This window comes from Xiphias gladius, chromosome 15, assembly GCF_016859285.1.
Source record: "Xiphias gladius isolate SHS-SW01 ecotype Sanya breed wild chromosome 15, ASM1685928v1, whole genome shotgun sequence".
Classification (NCBI taxonomy): Eukaryota; Metazoa; Chordata; class Actinopteri; order Istiophoriformes; family Xiphiidae; genus Xiphias; species Xiphias gladius.
Genome location: NC_053414.1, coordinates 6751709 through 6773302, shown reverse-complemented (window position 1 = coordinate 6773302; position 21594 = coordinate 6751709). Strand labels below are relative to the sequence as shown.

The 21594-nt window shown below is 40.9% G+C and overlaps 1 protein-coding gene across 5 annotated transcripts; it reads right to left on the bottom strand.

The window, feature by feature from the left end:
* Positions 1-19415, bottom strand: tab1 (TGF-beta activated kinase 1/MAP3K7 binding protein 1). 5 transcript variants are annotated; one of them, XM_040147137.1, is made up of 11 exons: positions 19097-19415; positions 18023-18153; positions 17145-17298; positions 15432-15527; positions 14456-14594; positions 9364-9480; positions 8358-8469; positions 6683-6827; positions 6032-6245; positions 4409-4562; positions 1-1626 (listed from the first exon to the last, which is right to left on the bottom strand). In XM_040147137.1, the coding sequence occupies exons 1-11, from the start codon at positions 19127-19129 to the stop codon at positions 1401-1403; spliced, it is 1521 nt and encodes a 506-aa protein (XP_040003071.1). In that variant the 5' UTR covers positions 19130-19415; the 3' UTR covers positions 1-1400. The 5 variants fall into 5 exon arrangements, with proteins under 5 accessions (XP_040003071.1, XP_040003072.1, XP_040003074.1 ...); XM_040147138.1 differs by having other exon boundaries at positions 1-1623; XM_040147140.1 differs by having other exon boundaries at positions 14456-14576.
* Positions 19416-21594: the final 2179 nt, after the last annotated feature.

Genomic DNA, 21594 nt, shown 5'->3' with positions numbered 1-21594 from the left:
TATTTTTACCCGACTGCGTTACGAACACAATCGGCAGGTGCTCAAGTCTCCATTCTCCCCATCTATCAATACCATACTGCCCGAGGTGTCAGGGAAGTCCTTTTCCCATCCTCTTCCTTGTCATGTTTAAAGAACAGGCCGTGCCTCATACTCAAGGAATTAAAATTGTAGCCGTTGTACATTTTAGCTCGCCACTAAAATTGCTCACTGTTGACACCTGAAAACCCCCAGACTCAGCGTCTTGGTTGTTAGGATCAGACTCCTCATGCCATCTCATGAAACTGAACTATTCTGTTGTTTTTTAGCATTGGAATTTAGAGCTTACCGAAACACTGAAATTGTATATTTTCAAAAATACGCGGACAGCACGATTATTCTTGCCTTCATTCTTGGAAGATACAGTTTTTACAAGACTTTTAGTGTAAGGGTTAGTTCATTTTTTTTTTAAGAAAAAAGGATTAGACCGATCAGCCACAACATTAAAACCAGTTACCAGTTTTAATGTTTTGGCAGATAAGGGTAGCTTGAGGCTCATTCTTTGCACTTCATCATCTTCTGAATAAAATTGAATGTGCTTCCAGTTTTAACCATTATCGTTTGCCTGAAAGTGGAGCTGTACAGAGGAGTGCCTCTTGTTCAGATGAATTACTGGCAAGGTGCTTTGCTGCCCCTCCACAGGCCCAAATACCTGTGTCATTTAAAATGAAATTAGAATGGGAGTGTATTATCAAAATCCATCTTATGTTACCACCTGTCACCGCAGGTGATGTCATACCATCCACGTGACATGGTCAAATATGTCAAATAAGTGTTTTGAGTGTTGATATGAAGAGACGCCCAGAGAGTCTACTGATTCATTTAGGTGATATATTTCATTACAAATAAAAAAGTACTTTCAAACACATCCATTCATTCAATTTTAAGGCCTTACAGTGTGAAGTCATTCTCAGCTCCACAAATTCCCAGGTCTATGAGATTCCTGTTTTGCTGATATATGTTTTTACATTTGAAGAAAAAAAAAAAAAAAAAAAACAGCTACAATCTCGATTACATATATCCACAATCGCTCATGACCAGCATCTATTAGGGAAGAGCAAAGATTGTTTTATGGTGCGCAGTGACACCATTTTCTCCCTCTTTTAGGGATCATTCCTTCCCACACTGGCTTCACAGTTCTTTGATAACAAGACCTTGAAAACCCCTGTCCTTCCTCCATGCGTCCCCATGCACCTTTGGGTCACTTATTTTTGAGTTATGATACATTAATAGCATTTCATCGGTTACCCCAACCACCTCTTAAATTCGCGCTCCCTTCACAATCCATGTGCCTCCTTGCTGCCAGAAATCCCAGTCTGCCTCTTTCCAACTGGCGCCCAGCATCCTCCTCGTCCTCATCCTCATCACTGGGGTCCAAGTCCTCCCTGGGTGCTCTGGCCATCACTGTGGTCACTTCCCCACAGGCGGTAAAATATACTGAAGTCCACGTACGGCGGAACTCTGCCCGTCTCGTCAGGCTGCGCTGCCTGACTGCCTCTCTGGCGGAACAGACTCCCATCTCCCGAGCTGGAGCTGGAGCTCTGTGTCTGGGTGTTGGTGGACTGGAGGGTGGCTGTTGGGCTCTGACTGCTGGGGAGAGTGGAGGAGCAGAGGGGGGAGGAGAAAGATGGGTGGTTGGGGAGGGTGAAGGACAGGGAGGAGACGGGTGTGAGGGTTGGTACAGAGGACGACGAAGTGGGGGTACCAGAGGAGAGGAAGGGGTCCGTATTGTGGGTAGACAGGCAAAGGAGCGAGGTGGAGAGGTGCAGAGGACGGGGAGGAAGAGGGGTGGTAGAAAGAGAGAAGAGGGAGGTGGAGAGGGGGAGAGGAGGAAGGGGGGAGAGGGGGGAAACAGGGGAAACAGGGAGTTCAATTATGGGCTGCAAGATGTTGAAGGAGGCTTGGCAGGTAGTGGGGTGAAACGTGCTAAAGGAGCAGCAAAAGGAGCAAACAAAGACAGAGTGTAGGACACAGGACAGACATTAGCAAGTCGGGGCCCATGAGGAAGAGAAACATAGATGTGAGTCAGAGATTGAGTGATCGACAGGAACAGAGTGGAAGTCCTAAAGGAAGAGGAGATGGTGAAAGTAGTCCTTGCGGACGCCTGAACAGAAGGCAAATAAGGAGAGAGGAAGTGCGCACATGCAGCTAACCCAAAGCTGCAGCTCCATAAAATGTGTAAGTGCACACAGAGTTCTATCATGTCCAATCACATTACACTACAGGTAGTTTCAAGCAGGCAACCTAACAAGCAAAAGGCACATTCCAAGTATGCTGATGACAGCTGTCAAACATTCATGCTTTGTTATACATGAGACCTACACCGATCAGCCACAACATTAAAACCGGTAACTGGTTTTTTAACGGGTAACCGTGCCAATATTAGAGTTGGGCTGGTTATTCCCCTGCAAAAAGTAAAATGAATCAAACATAATATCTTTTCAAATGGAGAAAAAGAGAACAAATGGCCAGGACGCTTGAAGTTTCTGTCCTGCATTTTAGCAACTGAATTAAAGGCGATAAATCAAAAGATTGAAAGAAAACACAGTAGGTCCGTCAGTTTAATTCAAAATTTAAAATTCCGTTTGAACGTAGGGGACGAGAAAAAAAAAAAAAAACAATCATAAATTATTGAACTGAATTCAAAATCCCTTGAATGTATACTACATTAATCATCATTTGTTTGAATTAAACAGGCCCAAAACACAGCATTTCCCAGTAGAGGACGTATTTGCTTCTTCTGGTTTTTGTACTGTTCAACTCACTCTTGGTCACTTTGCATGAAGACAAATGACTACAGAAAATGTTGGAAAATGCAGAGACATTCAGGGGAACCCTTGCAAATACCAGCTGTGGCCACAGTGGCTCCTGTTCAGCAAAAGTAACACACACTCAATTTAAAACAGCTCCACTCTAGACGTCGGGTGAGGGAAAAACATCTTGTATGTCCTGTCCTCTGTGGGTTGAAAGGTGTAAGGCGGTGTTAAGACTGACTTGAGCCCTCAATGGAAAAAAGCTGCCTTCTCATTCCCCTCATTCTTATGGGGCCGGTCCCTTGAAGCAGTGGGATTTCCAACTGGTGGCACCAGCAAAAAAAAAACCACAAGGTCGACTGGCAGAAGAGTCGAAGCAGACTAATACAAGCAGGCACACCTTTCAGGTGAATTACTCTGTAACGTATATGTTGTATTTCTAGTGTTAACCTCACGATCGTAATGACAGATCACATAGTTGCCGCCGTGATAATTTTCTAGGGTTTTAAAATCCTGTCTGTGAGTGTTAAAACTGTTGTGCAGTCTTTCAGCATCTGAAAAAGCCTTTAAACGCGTTGATCTGAAACATGCCGGTGCTTTAAACAAGTCACCATCACCAACACAGCCTCCTGTGTTGTTTTAAGGCAGGACAAATGTCTGTCTGAATGAAACCTCACAACTGGGTGTGGTCAGATGCTTTCTGTTATGCTTGTGACCACATCCAGCTGTGATGTAGCTTGGTACTTTAGTGCCATGCTGCATCACTGCTGTACAGGTTGTGGAAAAGCACGTTGTTGCCAACAGCTGGCAGTACAAGCAGGACTGGGGGCTGTTACTTTTTAACACTGACGTTGAAGCAGCAATTTGTACAATTGTTAATTTCATGTGAGAGCATGAATAAGTTCCTTTGTAATATGTTTCTGCCAAACATAGTAAATCACAGTAAAAATGACCCCCAAGAGCATTACTGATGTAATTACATCTATATACTTAAACTACCGCATATGGTATTCACCGTATACACTGCTTATGGGAAAATTTAATATTGAAGTATTTTTCCAGCTGTACTTGATTCATCTTCCCCTTCTAAACTGTGAAAGGAACCCAGGCCTGACACACAGAACACATGGCGGAACAATGGGGAAGTGAAAACCATGCTCACACATAAATAAACATAGTAGTGGAGGGGACACAGGGAAGTGAAAATCAAGCTTACCTAAAATAAATATAACGAGGGAGGGACGGGGGAGTTGAAAATCTTGCTTATCTAAAACACACCAGAAATAAACCTCTCAGTAGGGAGGGAAGTGTGGAGTCAGAATAACCCAAAGTGAACACAACAGGAGTGGGACATGGGAGATAAAACCAAGCTTATCCAAATCATATACAGCAGGAAGCAGGACACAATGGAGTGAAATGGGGTCAAGTTTATGAATCAAAAACACAACAGTAATGAGGCAAAAATCAAAAATTAAGCTCATGCAGGACATGCAAAGCAGGCAAAGAAGATTGGAATAAAAATCACGATTACCCTGACCCAACATAAGAGTGGGAGGGAACCAGGAGGGAAGAACAAGCTTAACCAGAGCAAGCAGGGACAAGAGACAAACCGAGCTTACCCTGGTGTGGGGGTGCCTTCCTCTAAAGTGGAGGCAGTGTTGGTTCCATTGGTGAGGGTACTTTGGGAGGGCATGACCAGTGAGAGGGTGACACTCGTTTTACTGGTGCTCTGACTGTTGGAGTAGGGCACAGACACAGGGTAGATACGGCCACCTGAAAAAAGGGCAGGGAACATTAAAAAAAAAAAATTTGTAAAAAATAAATTAAATAAATAAAAATCACACAAAAATTACTGAGTCCTGATCATTCATTACTGAGCTATCTATAAGGTTCACCAAGCAATAAGTTAAAAGCTGCTGTTCAGTTGTTTTGAAATGAAAATGTCTGAGGTACACCAATGTTGTTTTTCATTTTTCAAAAGTACTATTGTCAAGAAAATCATAGCTAAACTAGTGTGCAGGAACCTGGAGTAGACTTGATATTTTCTGCCTGGACCTTGTTATTTTGGCTCGATAAGATATTCTTGGCTACACTTCTCAAAATCTTTGATTCCTTTTTCTAAAGGCTGACTACTCAGACATGGATAAACCTAGTATTATTTTAAGATTTCTTTTGAAGTGTAGCTCTTCAGTGGTGTACGTTTTTTGGCGTAGGACTAGTTTTAATCCATGAGAAACCAACCCTGGAAATTCATCCATCCACATCCATCCAAAAAGCCACATTGTTGGCTAGAAGTACGTGCCCATCTGGGGAATCAAACCCTGGACCTTTGTATCCCCAGAGAAGGTGACTTACTGAGTCACTGAGGGGAGACCCCTAAAAATTCAATATAATCTCATTCCAACATAATTTTGAATTTTTCAAAATTCAATATTGTTCTGATTGTCCTAAAATTGTCCAGATTGTCCAGTATACTTACTGTATATTCACCCAAATGCTGATAAGATATATATCCGACACATTGAAAAAACAGCTGCTACTAAATTTGGCACACTTTAGTTTTCACGATCTACTTGATCCAAGCACTGGAGGTCCTGACTCAAAACTCTAAAGTGTTTCTGTTATTCAGATGATTCCGATCCTTAGGATTGGCTCGGGACATCTCTACTTTTAATGATTCTTATATTCTAAAGTTTAATATCATTATTATTTAGACCATAAAAGTTATAATGGTTTAAATAAAAAGGCTTAAACCAATTAGAAGTTCCTATAATTCCAAGTTCCAAGAGTGTCAGAAGGGGTTGCAAGATGATCATCAAGTTAGCGAAGAAAAATACATTCCTAGTCTATGCTTATCTTTTAGGACATTCATCTTTGCTATTTCCTTGTGACATACTGAGTAGTTTTATCTCTCTCTCTAAAAAATTATTCTGATTTAAAAAATCTGAGAATTTAATAACTGTTTTTTGCTTGAAGTGCTAACAGCTCGTAAAAATATATAACCTTTAACGAGGGGTTGTGTTTTGACTTTGTTTTAAAGGGTGACAAGCTAGAAACCTCTGATATAAATTTCTACGATTTTTCAAGATTGTGTATAAATTTGAATAATACATTTTTCACAAGCCTCCAAATTCTAATATTTTTAAATGCTGAAAATTGGCGTTGGTGTAGCCAGTATGGAGGTCTGTCCCTGGACAGGCTTTTTTAAAAATGTGAACTAATCCCAGAATGCCCTTTCCTACCCTGTGTGGGCGTGAGCACTCCATCAGCCAGCGGGTAGTTGAGCGTGCGGATGAGCAGGGTCATGTCCTCGTGCCGAGAACAGTAGGTCGCTCTCTGACGGCCAGACACGTAGACATCGTGGTGCAGCCGTTTGACGCGCTCCACCACTGACTGAGCCACTGCCTCCAGACTGGTCTGCAGGGCCAGCTCTGCTGCTACCATGGCAACGATTTCCTACGGTGACATTAGCAAGGAAAGGGAGTCAGAGAAAGATATACAGTATTGATGTTGGAATGGAAAAACTGAGGACGATGAGGAGGATGAAAAGAAAAAGTTGAAAATGAAACAGCAGAAGAACAAGAAGCCAATACGGAAACTAAGAAAATGCAATAAGTGAGGGAAAGAAAACAATAATGGACATCCAGACTAAAGTGGCTATGAAAACAGTACTTGAACTACAAGAAGGGGCAAGGAAAAGTAACAGAAAGATGACATCAATTAAAAAGAGAAAGGAGGATGTCTGGGTAGGAGGAGATGAAAAGAAGCACAGGAAGGAAGGAACGGAACAGACAGAGTGGAGGGTTTGAAAAAGATTAGAAAAAGATACCCGAAAAACAAGTGGAGGGAAAGTAGTTGAGGTGGGAAGAAATTGTCAGGATGAATGTACTAACCTGATTGGCCTGATCGGGGCCGTGGGCGGACTCAAGGGCATTGATTATACCTTCTGACATGAGCAACAAGAAGCCCGTCACGCTGTCCAAAGACTGGCTGCCATGAATCTCTGGCTCTGCGATGATTGGCCTTGTCTTGGCCGCACTGATGGTAGAGGAAGACAGGAGAAGATAGATATATGAATACATAAATGAATATCAAAGAGAAAGAAAGAAGAAAACAAGCAGGGCGGGGACTGGAAAAAGTGGGAGGAGGAGACAGCAAGTTGATTGAAAGTTGTGAAATTTAGATAAAAGGAAAGAAAGTAAATGGTCAAATTTGGAAAAGAGACTGGGAGATGGTATGGAAACAGAAGGGAGGAATTGAGACGAAAAGAGAGACGCAAGTGCAGCAGACTGAAATACAATAAATCTAGCTAATCTCATAAATCCAACGACTTGCCTATACTTTGACCACACCAAATTTCCTGCACTCTCCTTGATGGAACTAAGATGATTTTATTGTGTGTTTTATTAAGGATCATAATTGGAATGACTCATAGATATGTGAGATTGATTTTCTTGGCCTGGACAGCTGACAGGAACAGGAAATGAGACATGTGAGACAGGGGGCCCTGGATCATGTAATTTCAAGAGGCTCATCTTTAGTAAAAGTGAGGTCTGGAACAGAGTCAGATCTGATAATAACGCCTCCACTGTCCAGGTACTGCTGAGTACACACACTGATACAGAGGCAAAAAGGGATTCTACTTTAAAATGTTTCACTAGCTGCACCAGTTTCCCTTGAACACAGTCAAAACAGTTCTTAAAAGGAATAGTACAACATTTAGGGCAATATGCTGAGTCTTTTTTTTTCCCCCACAGGGAAATGAGAGGATTGATACCGCTCTCTTGTTTGTATGTAAGATTTCAAGTTAGATCGAGAAGGCGAAGAGTTTAGCTTAGCATAAAGACTGGAAGAACAGGTAAACAGCTAGCCTGTCTCTGTTCATTAAGCATCCAGTGGAGACTTGAGGAAGTCGCTGTGCCCGGCCAAGAAATAGTTGTAGCACATGACTCCCTGTAAAAACACCACTTTTCATTTTTGGATTTCGGATTGTGGATTAAACAAATAAGATATAACATGTAAATTAGTGAGCTTTGATTCTTTAGGTCAGATAATTTTTTAACTTTAAAGAGACCCAGACTGTTTCCCTAGCTAACTGTCGCTTGCTTAAAAAACAAAAAACAAAACTTGATATCTGAAGAAAGACCCACTTACCGATTTATCAAAAATACAAAAACCTACTTGTTATTGCTGAATTTTAGTTTTTACTTTTTTTCACGATTCTTGAGAATAATTCTTCTGATCATTCACGACACCAAAACACAGAAACACATGCCACAAAGTCAGACATCAAAGGAAACAATAGGAAAAGATGGACAAAAAGAACTGTAGGTTTTGAATTCATTGGTTCAATATTTCTAGATGACCACTAATTTTACCATTCAAGGTATTTTAAAGTATTACATTTTCAATTTTTTTGCATTTCATAAATAGACTAAACATAAAATATATAACTTCAAAAGTAGACAGAACAAGGAGAACCAAACAATAAAAAAGTTGGGGAACTGGGGGTACCGATGTGCTATATGAACAGAATGTGTATTTGTGGTTTGTGAACTGTGGCTTCACCTGAGCAGGTCAATTTCATTGTAGTTGAATTTGACCCTGTAGTCTCCAAGCCTCCGGGTGCTACTCTGTCCCGCTATCTGCCCTGCCTGCCTCACACGAGCTATATCCACACCTAGAGGAGAGGAGAGGCATTAATGAGGTGGACAGGGAGGAGCATCTAGTGGGGACAAAACAGGGGATGTGTTTAAGGAAAGTAGGGGAGCGAGCAAGAGATTTGGTATGGGGAAGGAGAGGACAAAGCAATAGGACAAGAGCAATAAGTTGATGCAGGAGGTGGGGGTTGGCAGGCGGAGAGGGATTCATATGTGTGTTTTGGGGTGGATGAAAGTATCAGGGGAGAGGTCACCTTCAGCTGGGTTAATGGAATGAATGCAATTTCATTTAAATCATTCAGAGAGCCTGAACAACAGAATAATTATGTGGCTCCCAACTGGCAGAGACAGAGAGAAGGAGCAAGAGAACAAGGAGTGACAGAGCTCCGGCTTCTCATCTACTGGTGTGGTGTGAAACGCTAGGAAACAAAGCAGCTAATTACCCATTAGACTTTTTGCAGGTGCCTGGCAGCACCTAATGCTTCTTCTGCAAAGTTAATCACAATGTATGTATTTTCTGTTACATATACAACCCTCATTACTGGACCATTAGCTTTTCTGTCTACCGTGAATAGACGACTCCAAGCGTGTCTATAGCCAGCTAGTCTGCACTAATGGTTGTGTCTCTGTCGGCCTCTGTATCCTGCACAGAATCCAAGGAATGTAATGTCAGGTGTGAATGTACTTGGGTATCCTGGTTGTTCTGAAGGATAAAAATCAGATTATCACAGTGGCCTATCTGTATATTCATCGGATATTCTAGGAAACTCAAAACTAAACAAAAAATAACGATAGTTCCTAAATATTACGGAAAATAACTCAACTGAAGAAGTGCACCAAATTAACTGTGGTCAAATGGTGTATGTGTGTTCCATTCTGTCACCTTTCGGGGTAACTATCTATCTGTGTCTCACCCAGAGCAGCCAGTCTCTGTAGCTCGTCCTCGTTGTCGGTACTGTGTGGACGGCCTATCTGGAGAACCTGGTTCTGGCCATCGCTGCTGGATTTACATAGCAGTGCCCTGTTGGTACCTGGAAGCGCAGACAAGTGGTTTATTAGGGAAATCATAATCTGGCACAGTCCAAAACTACAGCCCATAATAAATCTCCTCGAAGAATATAGACCGTCTGCATAGTAGATATTTTTACTTGTCACAGTAGGACATTCACAGGTGCAACTAATACCATTAACGTTGATCCCAGGTCCAGGTTTTGTGCACGCTTGCTGACTGGCCTTGCTTACTTGGACATTTAAATGGAACAGAGTCAAAATCAATGAGTCAAAATGTCTGCTGTGACAAAAGCAAATTCTAGGGCCCTGTGAGGGGTACGCCTAAACAGCAAGCAGCCATTACTGTTATCACTTAAACCCAATGTTTAACAAGTCAAAATGTCTGCTGCTTAAAATGTTTATAATGCTCTTGTCTATAATGTTTTTGTTGATACTGTCAGATAAGAGCTGATTCAACCCTATGGTAATTTTTGAGGCTGTGTGTAGTTTCGGTGCTTATGGGACTAAATTACCTATAAACTGAAATATGTTTCTAGTGTTTTAATGGTTCCATCCCATTTACACACAAGAGGGGGTCAGAATATTAAAAACACCACAATATAATTCAGTTTAATATAATGCCACCACTAACTGCAGCCCACGTGTCTGACACAGTGTCAACAATTAGGGAGATGATTTACTGCATGTCTGTTGCATTAGATTGCAAAATATTGTACAGATATACCAAATGAACTGGTACCTCAAGATGGAGCCTACATTTTAAACTTAATGTTAATCAACTTCATGATTAAAATGTAACAAAAAAAAAACTATAATATTTAAGTTCAAAATGACTTTCTCTTCATCTTCAACCCCCATTCATATCCTTGAGACATTTTGCCTTCTAATTTTTCCACACATTAATGATGCAGAGACAAAAAAGCACTGTCGTAGCTCTGAGGTGAGTCACAGATCCAAACGTTAGCCAATTAATCAGCTAAGATGCTGTGGTACTTTTTAAAAGCTAAATATTAATCACTAGCTAATGAATCCACTTCTTGACACATAGGAATAGATCAGATCAATGATTCATTTACTTTTATATTAACAATCTTAGGCCACTGAGCAGAAGCTAAATATTAAGCTCTGATAACGCCTGGAGTTGCATGCGCTGCTCGTATTATCTGCAGACGAGGCCATCCAAGAAGCCACGTTATATTGTTGGCCTCTCTGTGTCCTCTCTGTAGGGCCACTGGGCTTCAGCCTGTCTAACTCTGTGTGTTACGCAGGCAGTGTTGACAGGATATTTTGGTGTTTAACAATGATCTGTTGGTTTAGTAAGCCTGGCTATCATGTTCATATGTGCAAGAATAAAGTTGTTAAGCTACATATCAGCAAAGAATAGCCAACCATGCCCATTGTATGTTCATACCCCCCCACACACACACATGACCTTAACTGTCAAATATATTTCACGTCAACACACAGCTGGGAGTGCTTTCTAGAGCAAACTTACTCTCTTGTTTACACCTCCCTGGGATTCATGGCAACTTTGAACTCCTGACCCTCACACAATGGGCCAGTGGGGAGAACAGTCCTCCTTTCTACCCGCTACTAATTACTGCCCCCCTCCCATTTTAGCTCTGTGCCACGTCCTAGAGGACAAAGGAAAATGAAATCCCAGACGGAGGGTGAGGGGCTCTTTTCCTTGGCTGCTACAGAAGCAAAGATGTAACAAAACCTTAAATTTAGGGGAAATAGGAAATACTCCCAACCATAGTGACTTAGAATGAGTGCGGCGCTAGAATAAGACTCAAACCCTTGATAACTTCTCAAATCAAGTAGAAGTAAGAAGACACACAGTGCCCAGTTACATCAAACAAGCCCCATCTACAGCTGCTGGAGTCTAGTCCTTTATGGTTACCTTTGAATATTCTTAAGGAGAGACACTTAGAGATGACTGTGGCTCCTCTGGGTCTGTGTGTGCCGGTGTGAATGTCTGTCTCCTAAATTCTCATTTGAATTTCTTCACTGTTTAGGATCAAAAATGGCCTGCAGGTTGCTGTACTAAATTATTAATGACAGATGCCTCTATTCTGTTCTGCAGCTTAAGGTGTCAGGAAGGAATGTGTACACAGAAACAAAACCCACGCACACAATAAAACACAAACAGACTCAGAACAGGCTACTGTATCATGGTACTGCCCCTGCAGCTGTCGTCTGCAGGAGCCTGCTTTGGCAACAGGGATTCAAGAACAATGACCAACATTGTTGGTATGTTTTGAATCAAGAGAGTCAAAATGATTCCAACATCTGCCTGAGGGCCACATAAAACAGAACCTCTGGGAACAATTTTCTGGTTTTCTGTGGATATAAACTTTTTGAACAGTATGTAAAACACATGTTTGCTGGCAGGACATTCATCTTGTATATGTGAGACCTACTCATTTTTTGTTTAGGTGTTTCAGGACCATCGCAAATCAGCATTTATTTCTAATATCTAGCAAAATAATCTGAATAAATGTGTGAGATCATTTTGCAACTCTTCCTTTGGATGATAAGATATGTACTTATATGTATGCATTTGTGTGGATAAGAGCACATGACCACAAAAATATTTAGCTGAATAATTTGTAACACATTCTGTCTAGACAGTGTACCTTTGGTCTCTGGCTACTTACTATTGGCCGCACAATGAAAGATTTAGGAATTTCACTGTGCGTTAATTGTGTATAAGCAGTACTAGTTTAACGAGGTTGAGCCTGGTTGTCATTCACTGTGTTGGGCAGTATGTATGTTGTGCTTGACACAAACAAACTACGCAAGATCACGTCAGCGATCCCTAAAAGTTCCAAATTTTTCTTCCTCTAACACCAACAGTCTACACCTCTAAAATGGAAATATGGAGTAGCCTAGTACTTACATGACATCACCAAATGACCCGGTGTCACAAAACCCGTGTCAGTGTGCATCCACCCTGCTGAACTGGCCTTGAGCAAAACACTGAATCCCTAACAGCACAAAGAGCATTGTTCTGTAGCTGCTGTTGACCTTGTCTTTAAGTGGATCCATACAATATAAGTTTTACAAGGTACTAACTATAATTGCATGGCATCTTTAATTCAAAGGCTATAGAAAGTTCTGGAAAAAAAAGGAACAAATAAGCTTAAAAGCTTCACCTGAACAAGTCATACTTGATGCATCTGGATATGAAATTAGCAAAAAGAATACCTCCCCAGACCAAACCATGCCCTGCTTGAAGCTGATGCTGTGCATCTAGCATTAGCTTAAATGGTTGCTATAAATAGCACCAGTGTCCGCTCTGTAGAGAGGCAAAAGGAGCACATACGTGATGGAGGGCTTCATAAAAGGGTTTTCCTGGCTTAAAAATCTCACGTCCATTTTGAGACTTACATGACATCATTTGCCACAGCAGTTTCAAGGACTCTCCAAATATCAGAAAATGAAATATATGATTTGGTGTTTTAAGATCAGTGCAAGTTGAAGTGAAACACCCAGCCCCTAGGTAGTTGGCATGGAGCTGACTATCAAACAAGTGTAGGTCAAAACCTAGTAAAGGGCTCGACCACCTTTTATCTGTTTGCCTGTCTCCTACTCTCTTTGCCAGCCGAATTTCCAATAAAGCTGTTCTCATTTACAAGTTTTTCTGTTTCTTTTGTCCGACAATAGAACAAGTATGAAATAGTGACTGAAACGCGGCCCATGAAGACTACATGTTAACCAGCAGTCACTTCTAAGCCATTTCCAAGCTGCTGCTCTGCACTGCTAAAATCCTGATTTTATAACTGTAACGTCATCTGACAAAATTCACCATTCACATAAATTAAAGACAATGGCTGTGCAGGTTTTTAGCTATATTTACTTGTAAAATCATCACTCAGAGAGAAAGTTAGAAGCTCATTCACGTCTGTGTCAGCTGCCATGCGGTCAATTGAAAGAGACGCAAAGAGAGGTTTGCCTGCGGAGGGAAAGCCCGACCCGTGGCTTAAGGTGCAATACTGGCAACTCTCTTCTACGAAAAGTAGCTAAGGTTTGTCCAAAAAGTCGATAGATTTGTCGCAAGGTGCTTTTGTGAAGAAAACTGGCCAAAGGGGTCTGAAAAGTTGGTAAATCTAGTGACAAAGGTGCTAAGTTGGCAACACTGTTTGTAAACGACACCTTATGACGCAATTGAAACTGTTTATGCCAATTAATTTTGAAAGAGCAACGGCCAATTGGGGAAAATCCAACACTCCCCCGACCGACCACGTGGCATTCAGCTGACCAATGGTGTAACTTTATCACACGCTCAGTCATTCACACACTCAGTCACAGACATTCCCTTTTATAGGGCTTGCCCCGTTGTTGCAGTTCAGTCAACAAAGCCACACCAGTTTGGTCTCGTACATTTCTCTTTGCTTTTGTTTGTTACATGACTATTATTTACAGTATTTAGAATATTATCATACAAGTACTACAAAAATGAAGAAATTCCTACAGCAGAAATCCTAAATTTGCTTCAAAATGCAATGGAATACAACACAGCGGTTTCTCTCAGGTCTAAAAAGCAGATGCACGTTTTACTTGTGTAATAGTACTTTCCCTGTCTCTGTTTGAACTAAATGAAATATTTCAAACTCTGAATTGCCATTCTGCCTTTTGTGAACAGAACCTCAGTAACCTAACTTTTACATCGTGGTCGAGTCTACACAGATTACCTTTCAATATTGAAAGTGGGTTTTGAGTTGGAAGAGAGAACAAACTACAAAGCCAAATCTATTTGAAGCCTGACATCTACTGGTGTAAAGCAGATACTGAAGTGACTGCTGTTTTGGTGCCAACCATATCATTGATCACTACTAATTAGATGATGTATCAATGTGCTTAATTGCTTTGGTTGCTTTTAATGGATCTGTGATTGCATTTAACACAAAGATATAAATCTCAGTATTTGAGCTATCAAAGTCAGAATTTGGGTATCAAAACTCTAGCCTGTGTAAACGTTTGTGTCCATACCAACATTGGCGATGTAGAGCTTGTTGTTGAGGATCAGTGCCACCACGGCTGTAGCCCCTCCTGACACCTCCTGCTCCAGCTCCTTAAGACGCTCCTGCATCTTCTGACTCTGAGGAGAAAGCTGATGGAATGAAACATTCTGACCAGCCGGGAAGAGATGAGGAAGACAGAGGAAGGAGGAGACGAGAAAGTGGGAATAGTGAGTAAGGTAAGTTAAAAAAAAAAAAATGTTGTGATTGGGAGGAGGACGACAGGAGGGAAAGGAGGCGAGAGGAAGAAGGAAACGAGGAGAAATAGAAGGAGTAGGCAGGTTTAAGGAGTAAAACAGGAAATTAGACAAATGATAAAAGCGGAGGTGTGATAAAAGAGCAAGAGAGATGAGATGAGATGAAAGGCAAGTGGAAACAAGGAAGGGGAGGAATGGTGGATAAGGAAAAAAGGAAACAGGCAGGAGGTAAGATGAAAAAGGGTAAGAGATGAATAAGAACACAGGAGATAGTGAGCATGAAAGAAAGAGATGAGAAAACAAGAACAAAGTGTGAGGACAGGGAAAAGGAGATTATGACTAGATGTTTTTTAATGAAACATCTCACAGCCGCAAAAGTGACTAACATCAACTTACAAAAACGCCCACACCAGAAACAATATCAGACTTGAATACCACGCTGTGTGAAGCAGAGAAAATAGAGGAGAGATGTCTGACGGTTGGCACGAGAAGAAATAGATGGAGGGGGGAGAAGCAGAGGCAGAATAGCAGGGAGAGCTAGATCCAGAGAAGGGAAAACTGAGGCAGGGTTATCTAATGAAAGAGGCTGATGAGACCAATTAGAACATAAAAGGCTCATTCTCCAATGGCTGAGCATTAGCTCACAGTAATGCCCAAATCTGCAGTTGCTATGGAAACCAACAGAGAACTCCTCGTCTCAATTTTCAGCTTAATCTGTCAGTATTTTTTGCGGCGCGTGTCCATGTTTACCTCATTGAGTGGCAGGACGAAGTTGGACAGGTGAGCCTTCTCAGCCAGAGCATCATCTATTGTCTCAAAATAGCTCTTCTCCACCACATCGAACGCCTGCAGCAAAAATTACATATATCTGGATGTACTATGTGGATCATACACACCATCAATGCCAAGTACATGGTCCAGATATTGAAAAAATGTATGTGAGAAAGAGTATAGCTATTATAGAGTTGATAACTAATGACTTACAAATTAGCTCAACAGAAGAGGTGGGATCTATAGTGTTTAGAATATTGCAATGTCAACACAATATTAGCACCCTGGGTATTTTGTATTAATGAGGAATAAACATCCACACTGCAGAAAACTACCATCTTCCTCAGCTTGTAAATGTCATGCAGTTTTCTGGCCGACCACCACAAATACATTTAAGCTTTGGCACCTGCACAACTATGGTTCTTTCTGTTTAAAGTAAAGCACTTTGAACTGCTTTCCATGCCTAGACATAAATGCCATTAAAAAAAAAACAACATAAAAATCTGAAAATATACTGTACATACAATTATCATTAATTCAATAATTATTGTCTGTGAGTGTTTGTATTATCAAAACGTGGTGCTGTGTGTTGCAATTAAAGACTTCATTAGCTTCGGCAATGAGCAATAGGATCCCGATATTAACCCAATTTTTTTTGCCAAAGTTGTAACAGCTTTGGTTATATACATGATAGATTTTTGTATTTGTATTTTTGTCTGGGACTTTCTCACTTGTTTGAAGAAGGGGGGGGGGGGCTCAGTTGGGAAAAGGTGATGCCATGTACTCATGTACTTCTCATCCTCCAATCAGGATTTAAGAATTTTTGAATCAAAATGTGACGTAAGTTGTGGGTGACAGTGATGTCCGCCTTCCATCAAGTTTAATGAAACCTCACCCACACAGCCCCGATGAAGCAGTTTATCTGAGTTTGAGTGTTAATTAATAATGACAAAGGATGAGTCAAAGTGATGAAATCGCTTAAAGAAGAATCACATAACCTTTGAAAATAGCGACAGGTAAATTGTGGACACAGGCAACGGCTTTGAAAGTCTTCTCTTACAGCACTACAGTAACCATGGAACCAGCATAAAAAGTCACACCCTGCCCAATGCAGAAGATTTTTAGCAGAGGCTAGTTCAGCAGAAAGATAGTGTATGCACAAATATACAGTAGACCGTGTACTTAGTCTGCCAAGTTTTTAGAATGACCGTGAATCTTTCTTCTTGTTTTATTCATTTATTAGGTCCTTCTTGATTCTTTGTCTTATGTTTACATCAAATATGATTTTCTTCTTCCACTGCCAGTACCTCAGGTAGCTACATACTACAGAAACAGAATGTTTGAGATGATGTCTTGCTGCCAAAAGAAAACAATAAATTGCGTTTTCAATCGTTATTGATGTAAATTAACAGCTCAAGAAAACATTAATAATTTAAATTTAGTTGCAGTTAGTCTGTGCATTTAAAGACCTGCCCATCAATGTTGGAGTTAGCGTTCTGAATTTTTGCAGTGGGGCTACCCTCTTGTTCACATTTAAATCAAAGATTTACAAATCAAGAAATGACTGTAAAAATGTAAGAATATTAATCAATTTCCCACCTTGGAAGGTAAAAGTCTATTTCTCACTTGTCCTAGAATACATTCTACTACTTGCGTTGTAGTTATTAACATGTAATATAAACACAAGCAGACCTGAGTGAGGATCCTGCGGACGTCGCTGTCTGTGTGATTGGAGTTGAGCTGTCCTAGTAGCAGTTCAGCTGTCAGACACTGGGAGACAAAACTGGCCACTCTGCTGCCATCATAACCGTTAAAAACCCCATACAGGAAACAGCCATCCTCGCCTCTGATTGGTGGACAAAAAACAACAAACATGAGGCTTTTGTTTCACTTCAAGGAGGAAAGCCCGCAATAGCGGGCTGGTACTGTTTTCACCTCGTATATTTGTATGTGTGTCTCTGTGTGCATGCGTGCGGCCGTGTGTCATCATGGCAAAATGTGCTCCTGGAGACGGCTATTGTAGTGGGAACGCCCTCGTGTAATAATAGCAATAACCACTGAGTACTCATGGGGGCAGACTGTTAACATGTCGACAGGCATCACGGCTGGTGTGATCCAATCGCATGATGGTCTCTAGTTCTGCTGGCTGTGCACTTTCACAACCGCAGAATCCGTAATCAGCGACGGGAAGCCGGCTCTTGCGCCGACAACTGCATGTATCGGTAGGGGTGAAACCGCACACCGGATGTTCATAACGGGCTTGAACCCCTTATGGAGGATTTTTTACAATGGGGGGAATACTATAATTTGACATGCTGTATTAGAAAGAAACTTAAAATTTACATTCACGGTTTCCTATGTTTGAGAAAGAACAAGCCTGGCATCTTGTTACTGTTACTGTATTTACTGTAAGTTACCATGAGGTAATGAGTGCATGTGTGTTTGGGTCAGCAAGTTTCCATTCATTAGACATGAGCATATATCCCTGCTATTTCCTCCTCGACAGTTATTACTCCAGGCTTGACGTGATTTTGTTCTCACTTCGTTCTCTGTTCTTATTGAAGGCTCACCGGAACCTGAAGTGTCCATCCTCGTTGGGATGGCTCTGAGTTCCTTTACCGTCAGGACTGTACACGCAGTTGGGGGCCGTGCCAACCCCACACATCTGGCACAGCGGCAGGTCATCTGTCCAGCTCTGATGCTGTCAGGGCAAAAAGGAATAAGGGAAAGGTCCTTACTCCATGCATGAAAAAAACAAGTAGTGATCTGCACCTGCACAGTCTGTTGCAGGTCAACTTGTACAAACCAAAATTGGTTTACATTTACACCCTTAAAATCTCCTAGTACTGCTACCAAGTGTTAAGAAATGCTATCTGACCACGAGATAAATATAAAGATCAAAAACAGCAACGGTTTTTTAAAACAGATTAATACCATGATCTGTATTTATCTGCATGATAAATCTAATAATTTAAAAAAAAAAAAAAAAAGGCCATACAGATTTTAATTGTAATTCTTGCATGCCTACAGTAGAGACCGACACCGTCCCCGAAGTGGTGTCAGTGGAAACACAATACACGGACCCCGCTCTGACCTAAGACCGGACCTAACAGTCAGCATACATCATCATAACAATCACAAATGTCACAGTTTCCGAGGAACCGTTTGAGTGAAACATACTAACACGACCATCGCTTCACGCAACTGACAGTTTGAACTCGTAACTCGAAGCCAGCCATGTCGTTCACTGTGTTTGTTTACAAAGTGGCTAGTTAGCAGGTCCTGATTCTCGGCTAATTCACACAAGGTGTGCGAAAGATATGCCGGGGCAATGCAAACTGAATAGCCCTCACACCTCAAAACTACTTTTAGTAACAGCTACTGCCTTGGTGATTGGACACTAATAAATTGCATTATTTTGCGATTACAGTTGGGGTTGCTAGCTAACGATTAGCAAGCCTCTTAATAAGATCAACTAAATTAGCTAGCAGTAGCATCACTGAACGACACGATACAACACCGAACGAAAAAAAGCGCATAGACGACCACCGAGGAAGACAAATGAGACCGAAGCACTCTCCAGTAATACTTCAAATGTGACATTACAGGTTAGTGAAAGTAATAATAGTTGAGTTTTCACTTACACTCTGCATTAAATTCCTTCGCTGGGCCGCCATGTTGGACGGGGGTCGTTGCCTTCACGGATTCATCGCAAGTTCCAAATTCGTGGCCACCGTGACAATTCACCGTTACTTAGCTGAACTCTAATAATAGAATTGTACCTTTTTCCCCTCAGTTCATTCCAACATCACCGACCTAATCTTTTTTGGATCAGGTTTTTGACGCGGATTTCATGCTCCCTTCTAAGCGTATTCTCTCCTGGCGTCTTGTGGCGGTAGATTTACCAATCACTCTGGTTCACCATTGCTCAACTAAATTTCCGACCGCACGTTGAGGCAGCATCCGGACATTTTTTTTGTCGAGATCGTAAATCTTTTTTTTTTAATATATATATATATATCTATATATATATATATATATATATATATATATATATATATATATATATATATATATATATATCTATTGCAAAATGATATGGGTTCTCCCTATGGCTGCTATTTAAAATGTTTTATACTATAATTTGTAATTAGTTTCATTTACAAAACAGTAAAGAACAAAAATAAAAGTGAAAACACCTCTTCCGGTTTGTTGCTATGCTGGATTACTGTGACGATACCACCACCGTACGGGTTTACTAGGAACTACACTAGAAACAACATGTTGCTGATGGGCTCTTGAGCCCTTTTGTGCATCATCACTGCCACAACCTTGTCTGTATTTGAATCCGCACTGTCTGATAGTGACAAACGTGTCCGATAATCTAGCGCTGATGAGTTTATTTTCCGGAAGCACGCATGAATTTGGATGATGCAACCTACGTGAATGTTAGTCGTTGTTAGGGGTCTGTTTTTAAAAATGCCTCTCACCTCCTCCGATTTTCAGGGTATCGATCCAAACGATCGGTTCAGCCAGTAAACACACTACCGGGCAGCTTCCCTCTCTTGCACTCCACTGTTTTGATTTGGGATCAGCGGGGATGAGCACAACGAAGTTACAAACGCGCTGCATGATTTCACCAGATCAAAAGCTCTCCTTTGCAAAAGCGGTTTTTAATGTGTGACCAGACTGTGGTTAGAAGTCTTGCCAGCGGAGGGAGACCTGTGCCTTATTTCTGTGCACGGCTGCAGCAATGAGCTGTTATCCCCAGTATTTCTTTTATTTGGAAAAGTTGACTGTATATCAGCAATAACGCTTATATAACCCTGCTGTTATATATATATAGATATATTTTCTTGCTCTGAAACAGACAAGTTGCTGTTGTTTGACTTGGCGAGGCAGTATGGTAGATGTGCTGCGTCCTTCACACTAGTGGTGCCTAGGGACCCAAGAGATTTAGTCCAACAGAACTAAAACACAAAAAATCCCAGACCAGTCAATCATATCTTTATCAGTATTTTCTTTATTTTTACTGGTTAAAATTGAACACAACAAAGACATACATTTGTACACAATGTTTTTCTTAAATCCTACCTTGCTTTTTTAAAACAGATTTCACAGAGGAACACCACACATTTCTAAGTCTACACTTGTTGTACAAGTATAAAGTATATATGTGCATACATACATAGATTTTTTTGTTGCTGTATTTTTTTAATAGTTAATATTATTATCCCAAAATAAAAACATCTCCTTACCCTGAAAGCAACATAAAGCATGAGGCAATGATGGCCTCACCATATATCTTATCACAAAAACACTCAACAGACCATAGATTTTCTTTCTTTTGTGTTTTTCTTTTTTTATATACAGAACTAGCATAATGCCCTAAAATAAAGCATAATCTTTTGTTCAACACTATAATATACTGAATTATAGATTTACATATATTTTTTGGAGAGAGATATATACTTTATTCTTTAAGAAAATTGAGCAATGCATGTTCATAAGTACTCAGGATTTTTATGGTTGACTCATCTGTAGATTTGCTGAAATAAGTTGGAAAACACGATAGATAAATAACCTTCAGTTCTTCAGTGTTTCAAGCTGTCCGTAGGCGTGCTGATTTTATGTCATCTGGAATGCTCTATGTCAAACGCTTGGTTTTATTCAGGGTTTTTACGCGCTTAAGTACAAAAACAAGACAAAATTCAACTATCTGTTCTTTCGCCCTCAAGATGCCGAAAGAGAACCGTGATCCTGTGCATGTTGGGTGTAAACTGTATGTTGCCCTGTGTTCGTTGGATTTTGCTTGGCAGTCGGCACTAAGGCAACAGTCGAGGAGAGAACAAGCAGGTCGTTCGGGGGGAAACAAGAAAACACAAATATCCACACATCGATACAAAAAAACAAACAAACAAAAAAACAGGAAAACAGAGGACACTTTTCAACACACACAGACACACTCCCATTTCACAGTTGAGGGGATTAGTTGCCACTTATGCCACTGTGCTGATATCGTGTAATGCACCTGTAGGAGTTTTGTCAGCAGAAACTTGTCTTGTATCTGTTCAAAGTCAAAATACTGTGGACCTGTGCTTGCACGTGTGTTTGTTTGACGGTCTTTCCAACTAACACTGAT